General features: G+C 37.6%; 1 protein-coding gene across 2 annotated transcripts in view; it reads left to right on the top strand.

Moving 5' to 3' along the window:
• The first annotated feature begins 1,006 nt into the window (after positions 1 to 1,006).
• LOC139444000 (uncharacterized) overlaps positions 1,007 to 18,669 on the top strand; it is a 40,176-nt gene continuing 22,513 nt past the window's right edge. For both annotated transcript variants that reach the window (XR_011651740.1, XM_071224902.1), the window contains exons 1-4: positions 1,007 to 1,118; positions 14,108 to 14,250; positions 16,514 to 16,661; positions 18,383 to 18,597. Coding sequence is in view for 1 of the 2 variants with exons in the window: in XM_071224902.1 (XP_071081003.1) it covers positions 14,194 to 14,250; positions 16,514 to 16,661; positions 18,383 to 18,597 (420 nt within the window). In the remaining variant the exon portion in view is untranslated. The remainder of the gene's footprint in view (positions 1,119 to 14,107; positions 14,251 to 16,513; positions 16,662 to 18,382; positions 18,598 to 18,669) is intronic.

Genomic DNA, 18,669 nt, shown 5'->3' with positions numbered 1-18,669 from the left:
CGTCGGGCGTGTACTGAGGAAGAGGTCTTGCTACATAACTGAGCAGCATTGTACTAAGACACTGTTGTAGTAAGGCATCTGTCGTTTGTATCTCATACAGACACTGAAATGAAAATATCCAAAATCTCGAGTCTGTATTTCTCTGAAGATGAAGATAATCTCTGTGATTCTTTCCATGTTTGTATAATATATTAACGACAAATATCAACCCACAAAGAAATAGTAAAATACTTTCATTTCAGAGACGAAGTGTTAGGCAACCTTGTTTCTTTTTTGAGCTCACATTGATGTAGATACCGACAGCTCTATGGTTATCATCAGACATGATGATACAGTACATGTGTTCAAAAGCGGGGCTTGCATTCCTTGCAAATTTGATTGTTTGCTAGGTTAAATTGTAAGATTACCAAGCATTTAATGGTTACCCTAATTACTGTCTCTGTTTCACACGTGACGACAATTACACAGTCTATTTATAGTACACCTATAGTACACTTATTGTACACCACATAGTCCATCCATAGATGTCTGCTTGTGTCAACTCACTTAGCAGTTTCTCACCGTAGTGTCACATTTTTAGAAATGTGTGCCGTAGTTTTAATTTGGAGTATAAACAATTCATAAATAGCGGAACGGGTCATTTGTACACATGTCACCCAATGCTTCTTTAATTCATACTGAACGATTGTCTACCTTACACTCTTGATGCTGACATGTTTGCTTATACAATAATTCGAAGGGTTGCTTGTCATGTTCCTTCAGCAGATTACTGACTAAATAATGATCATGTTATATTCCGTTAGGAAAATAGTATTTCTAAAAACCTTTTCGACCATGTCGTGTTTAATGATTATTAAATTCGGTTGACATGTATCATTTTGTTTACTGTATATGACATACACCAGTTTAGTTATATGTAAAATATTGTTTAATTACACAATATATTCGTTTAATGACATGCTGATGACCTTAACCTTCTTAATTTATAGCCTCGATCTGAGGACCGGAAGTGTACTATGGCGATGCGACACATACCTTAGCAAAATGACGTGAATTTATAATCTAAACTGTGTTAATTATGGATACTAAGCCAATTTACTCTCCTGATATTTGTTTGGGTAAGTTGAATCTACTGTGTGACATTTCTCAAGCATACTACATGAAATTCATCTGATCAGACATGCAATGTGAATGATTTATAATGGATTTGACATTTGATTGTCTTGGCAAATGCTTGATATTCGATCAGCAGACAGTTAAAAACACACCCTAGACGGTCACCCCAAACAGGTGTATCGACGGTAACTCCTTGAAGTGACTCCCATAAGTATACTTAAATATTAGGAAATATTTAGCGAGCAGACTCTCAGAAGGTTGCGATGACAATTAGACAACTGTTGCATCAATAAAACAATCATGAATGTCTGTTGATGAGGGGGTGATTCACGTAATGATTAACAGATTAGTAACCCATTCTGTGCATTGCTGTTGTGGTAAGATACTTATGTTTAGATTTCCTGTAGGTTTTTTGTCATTGTGGTTACACATGATCATCGAGAGGTGAGGTCTAATTCTCTGTCTCTAGCTTTTACTTATAGTTTACTATTGTAACTATTGTCAGTCTAGTTCTTTACATACATGACACATTTTTCATCATTCATGAACATGTCATGGTTATTCTGGTCATTTATATTTCTCTCAGATAAGTAGGTAGGGTAGCTATAAGTATAAAATCATCACAAACCAGCTCATAAAATGTGCATTGTGCCCAAACTTGTCTTTCTAACTATTTCTCACGCCCATGAACGTTGAACTTATGTTTTGTATATTGTGTTTATTTATAAATGTTTTTGTTGGTAGTGATTTCTTAATTGGCACACCAAGGTTTTGTATGAATCAGCTTATTTGGTTTTATCTCATTTGATTTTGGTACAAGTTGACTGATTGTCAATGACATTTGGCACAGTGGTGTTGTGGCTTGGTCATTGAACATATTGCAAGTGACATGTGGGCCTGAGATGGTCAAACTGTAAGGATGTCTTGTTCTAGTAGCAGTAGTGGTTTATTTCAGTAAATCAGGCCACAGGCCCATTTTACAATATATATTCAAGCATTCAAACATGTTGCGCCACAAGTGCATGTAGTAATATCAATACTAATCAGTACAAGGGTATCTGAGACCATATACATATGGTGGTAGAATAGTAGTTTATATAATGGACAACTGCTTGCTCTAGTGGTAACCACATTTTGCAGCCAAATGAAGCTAACCATTGATAGATAGTTGATCAGATGGTGGATACAGTATGCTACATGCTGGGGTAGTTGGTAGCCTTGTGGTTAAGGAGTCTGCTCGTCACAGCTAAGGCCATGGCTCAATTTGTATTTTTGATGTTGCCTGTCTTGATATGGCCGGAATATTGCTAAAAATGGTGTAAAGTCCAACTGACCCACTCAGCTAGAGGACATTTTCATGATTTTATTAATAGGACATTCTACTATACCATAACCATCATGGACAAATATCTTATGGACATTTTGGATGACAATCAGTCAAAGACCTAGAACCAATCTAAAGACCTTACTGTCACCAAGTTACAGGTATACACAAGTCACCCAGTGCTTCTTTAATTCATACTGAACGATTGTCTACCTAACACTCATGATACTGACATTGACTGAAGGGTTTGACGCTTTTGGTATTCAGCCCTTGGGGTTAGTGAATCTAAAAATCCCTAGACCATCAGTGATCTAACTAGTACTAAATGTACAACCTTTGTGTCTTAAAAATGTACCGACTTGGTTCTTTTCTCAGAACAGGCTGTCATTACGATGGCGGTGTATTACTATTAAAATGCTGTACAATGTTTGAAATGGATTAGTTTTGGTATAATAATTATTTGATGGCTGTTCAGTAACCCAGCCATGGCTACAGCAACATTTGACAAGATAAAAAGCTGAGACTTAGCAAACATATTTATTCCAAACGATTATTTTCAAGACATACTATGCTCAAGATGGTAGATTCTCACTTCACACTTTTGGTGTATTTTGTAGATTATGCCATGGTCATGTTTTTGAAATATCAAGTTGATTAGTCAGCTTTATGATGGACACTGTATTTATTTTAATTCAGTGTATGATATGTCAACAATACATCATGAAGCATACGTCTCCTGGAACCAATCAAAACCTCATCTTAAAACCCCTCTTAGCTTACAACAAGCATATATTTGGTCAATATATATTATTTGTGATGTACTGTACTAATGGAATATTTCCCTTTGAATTAACCATAACTTATCTACATGATCTGTGGAGCAATTATTTTACCATGAACAGGTAGTCACAATGATTGTTAATTACGAAGTGGACCAGACACCATGCATGTGTGCATCAATCAGTGTGGCATGCTTGCAGGTGTAGGTGTAAGGACTGTGCCACTTGACACTTCTTTAGAAGGGCTCGATAGTAACATAAGTTTGCTAGTCTGGGACAAGTAAACTGAAAAGGGTACATTATCATCCTCTGTGAAAAAGAAGGGTACAAACCTTTTTGTTATTATCTAGCCAATGAAGAAATGACATATTACCAAGATCATAGATGCACACATTAATGAGTACCCTGTGGCACACTTGAAGGAAAATACATTTCCTTTCCTGTACATAATCATGTGGATAGTTGTGGATTTTGTGTATTGATTGCTGTCTTAAAATGCTTCTACTAGAGATCTTCATTTACAGTTTTGTGTAAACCTGCTACAAGAAGCGATCTTGTATCTGTTTTGTGTAATCATAGTGGCTATCACATTAGCCTGCTACAAGGAGTTGAGTAACATTTGTCTGTTTTACAAATTGCCTGCAGTCATGTTCATTGTCATTACATAAATGTCTTCCAATTTCAGGAGTGTGGAAATCGAAATAATGTTCACTTGTCTTTGGGCAAGTACACTGTTACTGATCTGGATTCATTCACACAAAGCAGTTGTTATGCTACAACAGCAGTAAGCCATTGTAAAAGTCACTGTATAAAAGATAGACTCTGCCCAGACTATTTTGCAATCCTAGCATGTTTTTATTAGATTATAGCACTCAAAATTTGATTTTTATACACCACTAGTAATCAGGCCGAGTGAGCAACTGATTTAACTAGTCATCTGAATGTGTAGCGAACTCAGGTTGAGACGACTATCAAACAGAATCAGTGACAGACAGTGAGCATGGTGAACACAGGGTGAGATTGTTTACAGTTAACGTAATTGCAATCAATTTAGTTTATTTGTCACTGTAGTGTTGGTGTATGCGAGGCCCATGATACAATACATCAATTTACAACCCCTATGTTGCGATAGGTACGATACATTTCTTTACATGTTATATTGGTATAAAACGTGTGAATAATAACAGATTTAAAATGCAGAACGAAAATGTTCAAACTTAATTAAGTTTTGCTGTTCAGCGATTATTCAGAGTGTTTGCCAGTTGAACATGGAAAAGACTTTTTAGGTTTGAACAGTAAACTTTCATTTTGATGTTCATTAGTTTTTAGTTGATCAGTTATTTATTGATAGTAAATCACTGATGGGCTTCAGTGTCAATTAAGAATGTTAAGGTTAATATGGGTTTGAAAACATGTACCGTATTCAACGTAATAAGCGCTCAGGGCACTCTCAAAATTAGGGGGGCGCTTATTAGAATATTACTTTCAGTTGAAAGATTGTAAATTTTGTGGTTTATGCTAACAGCCTGAAATGTTTACATACGACAGATATATTTTTCAAGAATTTAATTGCCCATAATTAAGGGTGAAATAACACATGAGTGCATATTATACACGAATAAATAAGTCTTGTGTACATTAATCAATCAGAAGGGGTGCTGATTGAGATTGTTCACTAGCCAATATCGTCGTGGGCGCTTATTAGAGCGGGGCGCTTACTACGTCGAATACGGTATGCAGATTGGGTGAAGCTGTTACGTCTTACAGTGGGAACACGACACACATTAATTCTTACTGTTTGTTAGGGGTGACTGTTGGGGCTATTTTCCCTTTGCGATTGTATTGCAATAGTATGCCAAACCATTGCCATAGTATTAAACCAACTCTAAGGCTTGATAATTATATTAATCAATGTAATAAATTAAATAAAGTATTGCTGGCAATGTCCAAAGTCGTCCATTTTCCTCCTTATCGCTGCTCAAACCAAAGGGGAGTAACTCTCATCAGAAGTTGTTGTAATCCTTGTTAATCAGGACACAGCACGTTTAAAATTTGATAAAAAAAACTGAATTTTCTGGCGCATAATATATGTTTTATATAAAATTAATTGAGACTATTGAGACTATCGATTGTTATGCATACTATTGACAATACCATTATTGTTTTAAATTACTTTAAATCATCGAAATAGGGGTGGTGGGGTAGCCTAGTGGTTAAAGCGTTCGCTCGTCACGCCGAAGACCCGGGTTCGATTCCCGACATGGCTACAATGTGTAAAGCCCATTTCTGGTGTTCCCCGCCGTGATATTTGCTGGAATATTGCTAAAAGCGACGTAAAATCAAACTCACTCACTCACTCCTATTGAAATAGTGCAATCTTAGGGTAAACAATTGCAATACATCGTCGATCAATGGGCGAATATGTTGTTACCCTCCTATCATTTGTTGTGGTGTATCGTGATACCGGTCATATCGTCAGTCCATATCTTGATTCATATTGTAGCGCAAGATCTCAGGCGATCTAAGATCACACACAGGTTAATATTAATGACAAGCTCAAATGTAATCAAATATTGACTACCAGTTGACTTTCCTGATTTCAAATCAACATAATATTTTATGTTTTCGCATTGTGATGGCTAAATTTAATAATTTTTAACAAAACGTTCCATAATAGTTACAGATTTTATTTTATATTCCACTGTACATGCTGTAGTTCTCACTGAAATGGCACCCAGGATGATATCGTTTGATCATTTCCAATTTGATGCTTTTGATATTGATCTGTTAGCTGCGGCACATCTCATTATGCACTGTTTTACATCGTGTTGTTGTACTTGTTTAACCATTAATTGTTAGTTGATGCCCGAGGGAGTCTTGGGGCAGTATGCCATGTTTACATCATAACCAATATACCATGTAAAGTCTTTGTAAAGGCATTTAGAAGTGATACACATAAGGAAAATAATTTATGGATCATCATCATCATCACCACCATCATCATCATCATCATCATCATCATCATCATCATCAATTCTCCTCCTTAATTAATTACAAGTTGAACATGTTAAACATTACAGTAATAGAAGGTATCAAAATTAGGAATCAAAATCACAAGTTTCATAGTGTTGAGTAATTATAATCATGATAATTATGTCAAATTTCTGATAGATTTATGCAGAGTCTGTCATGTCTGTGGCAACTGTCTGCGACATTGGCAACCAGTCTGAAGCCCATGTCTAGTATTAGCAACATTTTGGGTCGAGTAAGCTCAGGTAATAATTGTCCCCATAATAACACAAAAATCTGCTGAAAATCATGCTGAGAGTCAAATTCACCCTGGTAGTATCCAATTGTTAGGCACAGACCGTGGCAACATACATTTAGATAAGCCCTGAGTAAAAACTACCTGTGACAAATTATGACTATTTTTGCTTATTCAGCATTGTCCCATGGTCACCTTGACCTTCATCCTTCAACATGTTTAAATATGTGGCAGACACTGCCATTTGTATGAGAAGTGACCAGCATGACTAGTGACACACTTTCTTTCAGAGATGGTAATCTCCAACACTGATCAAATTATTCTAATCTAGTTACTGTTATGTCAAAATAGCAAACTCTTAATATTTTGTAGACACGACTGATTGTCTGGGCCAACAAGATATTGATTACTTCACATCATTCTGTATTAACATAAGGTAAACTTTCTGCAAAAATATCCTTGGAGAGAAACCCTTATCTGAGTGTGGTAATTTCTGTGTAATCGCTCTTCAAATGGTGTCACAGCCACAGACATGCATATGTGGTGTCACTCTAGCATCTGTGGATGAATATTTCATGGCTTTAACATTTATCATTGTTTTAGGAACCAGGAACAAGCAAGGTAACCGTTTGCTTGAACACTCATGGCTGTTGAGTTTCTTCGAGTTTATTTTGGTTTCCTAAGTCATTTGAATTGAGATCAGAAGTCACCAAGTCTTATTCCTCTGACAACCCGGTCCATTTAGTCGCCTCTTGCGACTAGCATAGATTGCTGCCAATGCTGGAGAGCTATACTCCCACTCGAAATGCCCATGGGTGAATAAAGTATTCAGCGTTTGTTCTTTGTTTGAAATTCAAATTCATACATAAATATAAACACATGATAAATATATCTTGCCAAGAATATTACTGTGTGTCTTTCCTGATGCAATATCTTGTTTTTCTGTGTCAGTTCTAGACATTTGTACGTACGACTCGCACATTTCTCTTTGGTGTAAGACCTATATGAACTATACGAAGCATATAAGTCAATGGGTCCTTATTTTAACCCGAATGTTACAATAGGAATTTAGAGTGTCCCTTGATTCAAATACTATATGAACAACCCCTAAAGAACCAAGGACCCACTTATTTTGTACAATGATATTGTTAAAAGGACATTACTACATATCCATGTTTTGTTAATTTGTTTATCTGTTGGATTTCCCAGGGAATGGTACCACTGGGATTGGCACTGTATTCAACTAGCTTCAGGCTAATCATAGTAATGATCTATAAGCCTGAGTAAAAGTGTGGATATTCCACTGGTAATTTAAACATACATTTGCCATAAAAATGTTCAACATTTAATTGTCAACAGTGGCGTCATCTAGCATTGTGATTGGGACCCTTGCAGTGTAGTTGCATGTGATGACACAAGTTATATTTATCCATATGCCTTAATTAAGATACTGTTGGATGTAATACTTCATCCATTGATGTAACGCTGTCACAAGACTTGGTCAGTGGACCGTGTGGAGCAGGATGGAGGCCCTGGGAAGACCGTGTTAACACTGTCAATTAGGTTCTTTGTTAATAGTGAATGGAGGATTAATTTATTATGAAAGGACATTGCCTGTCATGATGACAAGCTCTTTTACTGATGACTATTGAATATAGAGGGAAATTGGCAATGAAACCGTTCCTGAATAGACCTGATTTACTGCTGATAGAATTCCTTGGTTCAACATGTTTTAAAGACTTCATTGATTCTTGTAGCCACTTTTCAGTTATATTAACTACCTGTATTGACATACTGTGTGTTTGTAAAAAGTTATTCCATGTTCATGCAAAAACCCATGACACTACATGATACGGGACATAAGAAGTGTTTATTATACATTAAACTATGTTTGTAATGAACTCAAAGGGACCACTAATTTTAGTTCGTTATAATATAACCATAGTTTGTTATAAGGATAATTACAGTAAATGGCTGGGATAAAATAAACAGTTTGTTATACCATCAGTTTGTTATAAGTATGTTCGTTATTAACACAGTTTACTGTATTAATGAGTGATTGTTCAGGCACACACTTGATTCTATTGGCTTGAAGACTGTGATGTAGTTTCAAGAAGGTCATCGGTTTGATCCCCTTGGCTGCGTCATACCAAAAGACATTCAAAGATGGTACTTGTCACCATAAAACAAGGACTGGTGGGCTCGGAGTCTGTCTACTGTGTTTGAGTGGGGTATTCATGTTAAACTGCGGCATAGTATCTCATTAGGCTAGCACTATTAAAGCAGTATAAATCTGAACTATCTGAAGACACATCACAGTATGGCCGTATATAATTGCAATGGTTTTGAAACCGTTAAACCCAATTTCTCCACACCCTTTTGACATGATTGGTATACCAGAGTTAATATTATCATATTATAAACCAGTGGTTGATAGCATGAGTAACAAGTATGCTACAATGGTATGATGACACAACCTTGTCACACAGTTCCAACTGGTTCATTTTCAGTTACCTCTTATGAGGACCATCGCATGTAAGGGTTTTGCTAATAGAAACTAGTAAACCAATATGGATGCAATTAATACCCTTTGCAAGTCCTATTGGATGCTAAATAGTAGGGAAGTTGGAAGGATTGTACCTAAAAATTAAATTGAAGAATGAAGGTAAGATTTATCTTTTAGAAATATCATCAATGTTCCCACAATCAATGTAAAAAACTGTTTCTTTCATTCAATCACAAAGTTTTGATTCAAACAAGGAAATCCCATCTGTACATGCTGTAGTAAACAATGGTAAACATAGGGCATCACATGTTTTGTATAGTAATTTCTGTTGGTACAATGGTCACAATGGAACCCTCATTTTAATTCTTGAGGCCCCACAATGTATTACCAAGAGTTCCTAAGAGAGACTAAGGTAAACCCCTGCTTGACACTGAGACATGTAAGATCAAGTAGTGCCCTCTTATTAATACATAATGTTCAAAACATAATTATCCATTAGTGTGTCTACTCTGAAATGAATTGTGGACTAGTTTGATTCTCAAGGTGTCTACCCCATCTTGATGTAAAGTATTACAACTATACAAACTTGCTCAAGTTCTCAGTTAGGTGATCATTTCACATCTAAATTTGCAGTACGGCTGTGCATCTGCAGCATGCTGTAGCTCTACTTCAGTCTTGTTTCATCCTTAGAAGACTTCAGGGTTGGGAAATGTTTATTTGAACAAATATCCTCTGTGGCTTCATCAACAGCAACATCTAAGTATCGCTAAACTTTCCAAGCTTTAAGCCAGTCTCAGACAACTTGCGCGATCGGGGCGATATTTATTTGACATTTACGCACCGAAAATAGCTGAAATGTTAGACTTCTATTCACAAAGAGGTCTTTCTTCACCGATGTCTCATAAGTTCCATAACAGGCATGATAAGAGGCACTGGCAACTGAAACTAGCCATTGTAACAGACCGTAACCATTGGTTACAGTTTCCTTTTAGTGTATATTTGTGCAGTTGAAATAATGACAATTGTTCCATTTAAAGGTCAGTGTGTATCAGGAAGTGTATCAGTGTTGGGCAACTTATTTTTGTGACCAGTTTGTCTGTTCCTCTCTTGTTTCACATGCTGATCATGTGCTTCCAGTGTTGTCTTGTTATTACCGGTGTTGGGTGGTCGGGTAGCCTAGTGGTTAAAGCGTTCGCTCGCCACACCGAAGACCTGGTTCGAATCCCGACATGGGTACAATGTGTGAAGCCCATTTCTGGTGTCCCCCGGCTGTGATATTGCTGGAATATTGCTAAAAGCGGCGTAAAACCATACTCACTCACTATTACCGGTGTTATTTTTTATGGAATTGAGCATGGCCACTGAAGACTTGCTATCCAAGAGACACCAGTGTTTACAATTAACTGGTTTGTTTGGTCCTTGAAGTTAGCTGCTAGTACAGCAGCGATAGAAACTACATTTTAGTCCACTAGTCAATGTAATGACATGCTGTAAAACCTATAACATAGGCAAATTTCTATTAGTCATTATAATAACCTATTGGGCAGCTTGGCAAGGAGTATACAACTAGTTCCAATTTCTGTAGCTGAGTTGATAGTATTTAAATCAATGGAGCTTCAAATCTTTAATTTTTAACATAAATGTGATAACGACCCCTTGACGTCATGCTTCATTTTGAACGCTGATAATGGATAATTCTTTCGAAGAAAATGGTTGTTATCATGGTTATATGTTCATGATGTTTTAACTGAAAATTTCCCTTGTGGGAAAAGCAAATATGATTAGTATTGTATATTTAATTAATGCTTTACATGGCTGTAGTTGCAGATGTCTGTAGTCTGTGCCAAAAGCTTTTATCAGGCTACAAGGCTTGTTTATGCCTACAGGCATGCCCAGTCTGAATTAGTCTTTTCAAATCATTTCTGTAGATTTTAGTGTTGATGTATGGAGAAAGATTAGCTGTTCCAACCAGAAAGGAAGAAGCTTTACCAGACTCTGGCTTCAGACTTGTGGCTGAAGTTGCAGACTGTCTGTAATTAATGTTTCTCACATATTCCAATTATTCGAATGGTTAAGCCTCTCCATGTGTCTGGTGCTTCGAAGGAAGGCAAATAATGTGTGTGATGTCAGAGCTTGATCATTGCTTGATTATAAGGTGCTTTGTCAAACAGCGTGAGGGTATTGGAATGATTGTGATAGGCAGAGCTAACCACGCTTACCATGCTTACAGTCATCCTGGTAAGATTGTGGTCATGACATATTGATTTGTTGGAAGGAAGAAGCCTCTTACAGCTTGATTAGTTGCTGCAAGTGTTGGAGGGCACGGGCATATTGTGACGTGATGCAAAATTCACCCACGTTGACGGCAGACCTGCTTGACAATTGTGAACAGTAAATGATATGTTTCAAATTCTAGAGATATGGAGGTCCTGGTTTCAAATTGTTTACTTCCTTGATTATGGAATCAAGGGATTTACAACATCAAGAACATGTCCATGTTACCATGGTTACAAGCAGCTGAAATTATGTCCGGTTTCATTTTTTTAATGTAATTATTCAGGTAGATTTGTTGTTTTTGTATGTCTTTTTATGTCCATAAATAACAAGCTATGGACAACAGCATGTTTGTCTTGTTTACTCTTGAATGAAAGTTTGAATAAACAAGCTGATATCCATGTCATTCCTTGTATACCGTCCCCATGAAGATCAAGGTACAATTGGTCTTCAGCAACCCATGCTTGCTGTGAAAGGCAATTATGCTTGTCATAAGAGGCGACTAACAGGATCGGGTGGTCAGGCTCGTTGATTTGGTTGATGCATGTCATCGATCCCAATTGCATGGATCGATGCTCATGATATCAATCACTGGATTGTCTGGTCCAGACTTGATTATTTACATATAGCTGGAATATTGCTGAGTGCGGCGTTGAAACAACAAACCAACCAGCCTTGTGTACCAACCTCCAGAATGCTGATGCTACATGTATTACTAAGCCATACCTGAATACCCTAGACTTAAGATTAAGATTATTATAAATCTATTGTTGTGCATAAACACCTTGTGAAATGGGAGTTTGAACTGGTTAGAATGTTCCTTTTTGAAAATATATGTATGTGGATGATTTTTCTGTTTACCGTGGTTAGTTTCTCAAACCAAACACAGCAAACTAAAACAGTCTTGAATATGTCCCCTTTGATTGAGCAGGGATGTGGAGTGAGTGAGTGAGTTGTGTTTAGCGCCGCTTTTAACAGTATTCCAGTTATATCGCGGCCTGTCAGCTTAATGTGGGAGGAAATCCTGAAGTGATGCAGGTCTCAGACGTTTACCACTTCGGTGAAACCCACGAGCACAGGTATGGTTTCTGGCGTGCCCATGGGACGCAACTCTGCACAGCAAAGCCGCGCCTTAGACGGCTGGGCCACCCGTGCCCCCTCAGGGGTGTGGCAATATCAGATGTGTGAACTTGTCCCTGAACAACTGAACAGTAACAATTCTCTTGTCCAGAGACAATGTCCACTTGTTCATATTATTCATATTTCTGGTAGGAACATTGATGAATCAGTTTTCGTATCTGTACTGGCTAGCGACCAGTTATCGTGGAGGATCAATTATCTTCAACTCCCCGTTACAGTACGCATGTGGTTGCATCTCATTTTACTTTTGCCCGTTTTCATTAGACACATGTTAGAAGAAAGAAATATTTATCCAAAAATGATGAACCAAACAGACTCTTCAGATGCTTAAAAATTTGTATAACTGAAGCGGTGCACGTTATGACCTGGCACGTGCTGTTAAGACGATGGCGATAACTGGTACAGTAAATTGATGGAAAAGTTCTATTTCCACTGTTTTTATTCCCTATCGTAGTGTTATAGCAGAAATCAAATGAGTCTTATTCCACAGACAGAAATAAGCTCCTTTGCCCATAGTTTCACAAAAATTAACTTTGGAATATGTCAGAAATAACATGAAAGAAATAGCAGTAACTGATCGGTGATCAGTGTGGCTTTTCCCACCACAAATAATGAATTTATCCATTGTTTGACTGTAATCAAATGAAGAACAGACATGACTTCTTACAGTATGTTGCACAAATTGGCTTCCTTGTACTCTGTTCAACTAATCAGAGAGTGTGTCCTAAATGTAAATGAGAACAAGGAAGTACCAGTAGACAATACACTGCTGTCAGTGGGATTGGTCATACTTGCGATGTTTACAATTGTTCAAAGCTATATATAGTACTTGTTATGAATATGTTATCAAAATTGATCTGCTAAATCTTAAGGTTGTCCATGGAGAAATGAAGCTGATTTTTTGTTTGTCCTAAGATGTCAGGTGATGAGTCGGGCATGTCAGGCACTGATTTTCCACATCCCTGTATAAAGAATAACCTGCTCGCAACTACACATTACCAGTTTTTCATGAAATAATGTTCAAAGTCCCTTGCCTAAGCTCATAGTGGCCCAGTCAGCAAAGGCAGCACCATTCTCTGTACAGAGTTACATCCCTTAGGCGCTTCAGGAAACTATGAGCATTGGTTCGAATCAAGGTTTGCCTTGATTATGTTTCTAGGTCTGTCAACACCATACCTGTGCTCATGGGTCTGTTCCGTTCAACCCAGCCCACTTACTCACAGGCTCTTCTCTAAATCTCTGAATTTATCGGTTATCATGGTTGTCATGGTTGTAGGTCCGTGGTATTACTGGTAACCCAAGATATAAAGTACTAATGAATACTTATCTCAATACATTTGGAAAATACCGGTATATTACGTTTTCAAAATCATGCATGTCTTCTTCTTGTTGGAAAAGTTTACATAAGAGACAACAATTGACAAGTTCAATTGAAATTATGAAATTAAGAACTGTTTCCTGTAATCGAAAAAGCTGAAATATTTGTGATATAATGTCTGTTACGCATCCAACGTCCAACAAAATGGGAAGTTGTCCAAAATGTGAGGGCAAGTTTTTATGTTCAGGTTCGTAACCAGTTTCAGATGAAAGAACACATGCAATATGTTGTGGTACGTATCACCATTATGAATCGTTATTGCAATAAATTGCGATACAAAATTCAGGCCATTCTCCATCACTAGCATCTGTATGTCATGTTGCAGCACACTGAGATGGTGGAACACAATGGGTTAAGTGGCATCAGTGCGGTGGATAGCCCAGCGTGGGGAGGCAGCGGACTGTCCACAGCATGACCACTGAAGACTTGCTACAGCCTAACCAGGTCGTCAAGGACCGATGGAAAGTCGTAAGTAATCATTACGGTCATTTAAACAGGGACTAGAAATCAATAAAGTCTGTACCCATGAGTGATCAGGACTTTTTCATTTGTTATCTTGCTCCTCGTGACTTGACTTGCTTGGTACATGGCGTCAAAGTCGTATTTATTACTTTACATACTGGCAGTTGTTGCTTGTTTGTTTGTTCTCCAGTGATCAACATTAGGTACATTCAGAGACAAGGTACCCCAAAATATATGTGTTACCTATTTCAACCTATAAAAAAAAACAGGGAATGGAGGTCGGGGGTTTACTTTTTAGCTCACCTGACTGAACAAGTGAGCTTATGTCATGTCCTGTTTGTCTGGTGTCCGGCGTCTGGCGTCCGGCATCCAGCTTCCGACATGTATCAGGCTTTTTGGGTAAACATATTCTCCTTAGAAAACATTGAATCCACGAAGCTGAGACTTCACATACTTGTTACCACCAGTGATGACACCCCAGCCAAATTTATATAACCTATTTATGGCCATCACACTTTGTTCTAAGTGTAAATTCTAAGAATTTTGGTATTTATATATGTAGTGAATAGTGGGGATCAACATATATATTCCGTTCTTAGGGGTATTTAAATTTGACCTTGATTTGACCTTTGCTCTTCAACCATATTGAAAGCTTGTGGCAAGAGGTCAGCCATTTTGTTTGAAAAATGTAAAAGATGGTATATGTGTCATCAGTATTTGGGCTCAACAAATATGTTCTGTTTTTTGGTGATATCTTATTATTTTGATCTTCATTTGAATTTGAGCTTGAAAGTGCTTCTAAATTCTCTCAGAATGCATTTCTTGGTGCTGTAAACATCATCGGAGATATATCTGGACCAATGAAGCTGAAACTTATCACACTTGTTCCCACCAGTGATGACACCGGGATTTGTTTAAGATGTTCAACTTTGATTTACAATACTGCTATGCCAGCATTGTTTTTTTCTTCTGGGATTTGTGGTTGACATAAACATGATAAAGAAATATGTTGACTACATAGTCAGGTGAGCTACAGTGCCGTTGCGCTATTTCTTTTTCTTTATATGACAGGTATATCTGTAGTGAACCACAAAATCTTTATGCAAGTGGCATAAAATGTGGACAATACCAAGATGAGGGGTGGTAGAGTAGCCTAGTGGTTAAAGTGTTTGTTTGCCATGCTGAAGACACTGGTTCGATTCCCCACATGGGTACAATGTGTGAAGACCATTTCCGGTGTCCCCTGCTGTGATCTTGCTGAAATATTGCTAAAAGGGGCGTAAAACCAAACTCACTCACTCAATAACCGGATGGAGATAAAATCTATGTTGCAACTCAAGATAAAAGAGAGAATACTTAAGGGGTGGGCTTAGGGTGAGGAAACTGGACACACCCATTTTTGGGGTGAGCAATGTAAGTTGTGTTTTGTGATGTACTGATGATTGATGATAAATCCTGGTACTAATGAAAGAATTTTAATTAATTTCAGATCTTTATTTGGTCAACTTCTCATATATTCATGATTATACTCTATAACAAACACAACAAACAGCATTAATATCTAACCTATCAGGCATTTCATTTAACAAAAGGCAGTATTTTTGTTGACTTGGATTTGATAAGAGTGTGAAAAGCTTGTAAGATAGGTTGTAACAAGCATTCACTTTATCATATACATGAGGGTGCCAACCCCTACTTGGTATGCTTGATACCCAGCTCTCTAAGTGGCATTCTGGATGCAGCAGTGCTGTACGCTGAATGCCATGCAATGTTTATGTGGTACACTGATGCCAATATTTCAACATTGAAATTCCTTTCTTTTTTGCAAAGAGTCACAAATCAATAAAATATTTAGCCATAAGCTGATGAGCTGGAATCCCAGTATAGTATACTTGAAACCAGCTGTGTACACTGATAGAACTCAAGAGTTCTTAATTTGGACATGTTGGATGCCAAGATCAATTGGTTGGTATGCCATATGCCTAGACTAGGGAGGGGCACATACATGTTGAATGTGGTGTATCACACATCACCTTATCAGGTTTATGGACAAAGAAAATGAGTCTTGTCTAAAGGTAAAAATTAGCATTGTTTATCTTGTTGAAATTGATCATGTCTTAAGGCTTGTATCCTTAAAAGATTATTTTCTGTTACTATGGTTATAGTGATGAATTCATATCCACTCAGGTTATATTTTTTAATATTAAAGGCTAGTTTATTTTGACATCTTCCATGTTGAAGTCTGTTGCATGTATTATCTACACTTTAGACAAAGAAGATTGGTGGCGGCGGGTTTGGGGAGATTTACGAGGCGTCAGACATGGTAACGAAAGAAGCAGTGGCTCTGAAGCTGGAGTCAGCCAAGCAGCCCAAGCAGGTGCTCAAGATGGAGGTGGCTGTGCTCAAGAAGCTGCAAGGTACAAATCCACATGCTGCCACAGCAGTAGAAACTAACAGTTTTAGTCCACTAGTCCTTATAATCATAACATAGAGCAAAACCCTTAAAAATTACGAGTTTTGACTATTCCTTAGGATACCTTAACTACCGTATTTTCTTGAGTATAGTGCGCACTTTTTTTCCAAAAAACACAGCTGTGTAGAAGGGGGTGTGCATTATACACGAATTATGAGTTTGGATGTTTTTATTTCCCCCATGGAAAGACATTACTGTGAGCATGTAACACTGGAAATACCATGTCAACAAATCCATACTGAAATTAGTCATGTTATTACACTGTCTGGCTCTAAAAAGTGTTCTTTGTATATCTGGACTTATGTTTGTAACTTATTTCATTAATTTTATTCAAAATTCCTTTTAATATTGTTTTTATTAATTTCGGCGAAATCGTGTGTGAAGTGATCAGACGATCGCACAACTCACCGTTATTAACAGCAACCATGGTCAGAATACCGCTATTGACGCCTTGAAACGAACTTTAGTTGACAGAGAATGGATTCATATATCATAAATGACATACTTTGACTCGTTAAAAGTCATATTTGTTTTTGTTTGATGATTCTATGTCAACATGAAATTCTCGCGATCACGCAATCCCGTGTGCGTGAGCCTTGACGGTGACTGGTCAGACTGGGTCCATGTAAAAAATAATACCCGGGAATAGCGATCAGCTGCTTTGCTTAGGGTTATTATTATTTTTAATATGTTTAGTCAAGGCTGCATATAATTAAGAAAATAATGGAATATATTATTCCTGATAAAAAAAATAGTTTCAGATACAATTTTTGCCAATCCTTGCATTAAAAATCCTATAAAGTTATATGATTGGGTGTGTCTTGACCGAATCACCGTTAGATTCCAAGAAAACGTGTGTACAGCTGATTGCTGTTTCCGGCTTAGTTTACGAGAAAATACACAAGGTAATCTTAATCCCTGGATATAAAACAATGCCTAGCAGAACAATAAATACTATTTAAACGGTAAATAAACATGTCTGGTGATTTTTTTATCTCAAATTTCGAATTTGTACTGACGAAATTTCTCATCACCCGTTGGTTTGCCAGACTTCGCTGAAAGGTTACGGTGTATTTTTTTTCTGCGCATAATATTCAAATTTCTTTTTTTCCAAAATATTGAACCCGCTAGAGGGCGGTGCGTATTATACATGGGTGCGCACTATACTCAAGAAAATACGGTATTGGGCAGTTTGGCAAGGACTACAGGATGAGTGCCAATTTCTAATGCTGCTGCCATGTGATTCATGTAATTGCTTATGATATTCTAATACCCTGTGGTCTAAGGCTTCAATATTTGTTGTGCAGAGTTGCATCCCTTAGCCATGAAAGGATACGCTGATCCTGGTTCAAATCCCACATTCGCACTGATTATGATCCATGGTCTGTCATCCTACCTGTGTGTGATGATTTTACCAAAGTGATAATTGTCTATGTCCTGTTATTTAAGCTGTGTTTTAACTGAAATATTGATCAAGGTGACATTAGTCCCAACTCACTTATGGCAGCAGATTGTTTGAAAGGGTGTTGACGTCAACAAGCGTATTGTCATGATGTGAGAAGGGACAATCAAACTCAGTTGATTAACCTCAAAGATTGAACTGTGCATGAACATTTCTCCATAACATTAATCTCCTCCTGACTGACCCCATTGTTGTCTTGTCAGGTCGTGATCATGTCTGTCGCTTCATCGGCTGTGGTCGAAATGAGAGGTACAACTACGTGGTGATGTCCCTACAAGGCAAGAACCTGGCCGAGCTGAGACGCAGTCAGCCACGTGGATGTTTTTCTCTGAGCACCACACTGAGACTAGGGGCGCAGATTCTAAAGGCCATTGAGTCCATCCATGAAGTGGGCTTCCTCCACAGGGATATTAAACCAGTGAGTGAAGCTTCATTGCTTGTGGGTAGTGGCATGCATGATTGCTGATGGAGAACTGTTAAAGGCTCGATA

The sequence above is a fragment of the Haliotis cracherodii genome, unplaced genomic scaffold (assembly GCF_022045235.1).
Source record: "Haliotis cracherodii isolate W230 unplaced genomic scaffold, xgHalCrac1.p SCAF_5, whole genome shotgun sequence".
Classification (NCBI taxonomy): domain Eukaryota; kingdom Metazoa; phylum Mollusca; class Gastropoda; order Lepetellida; family Haliotidae; genus Haliotis; species Haliotis cracherodii.
This window is presented reverse-complemented; position numbering and strand designations above follow the sequence as displayed.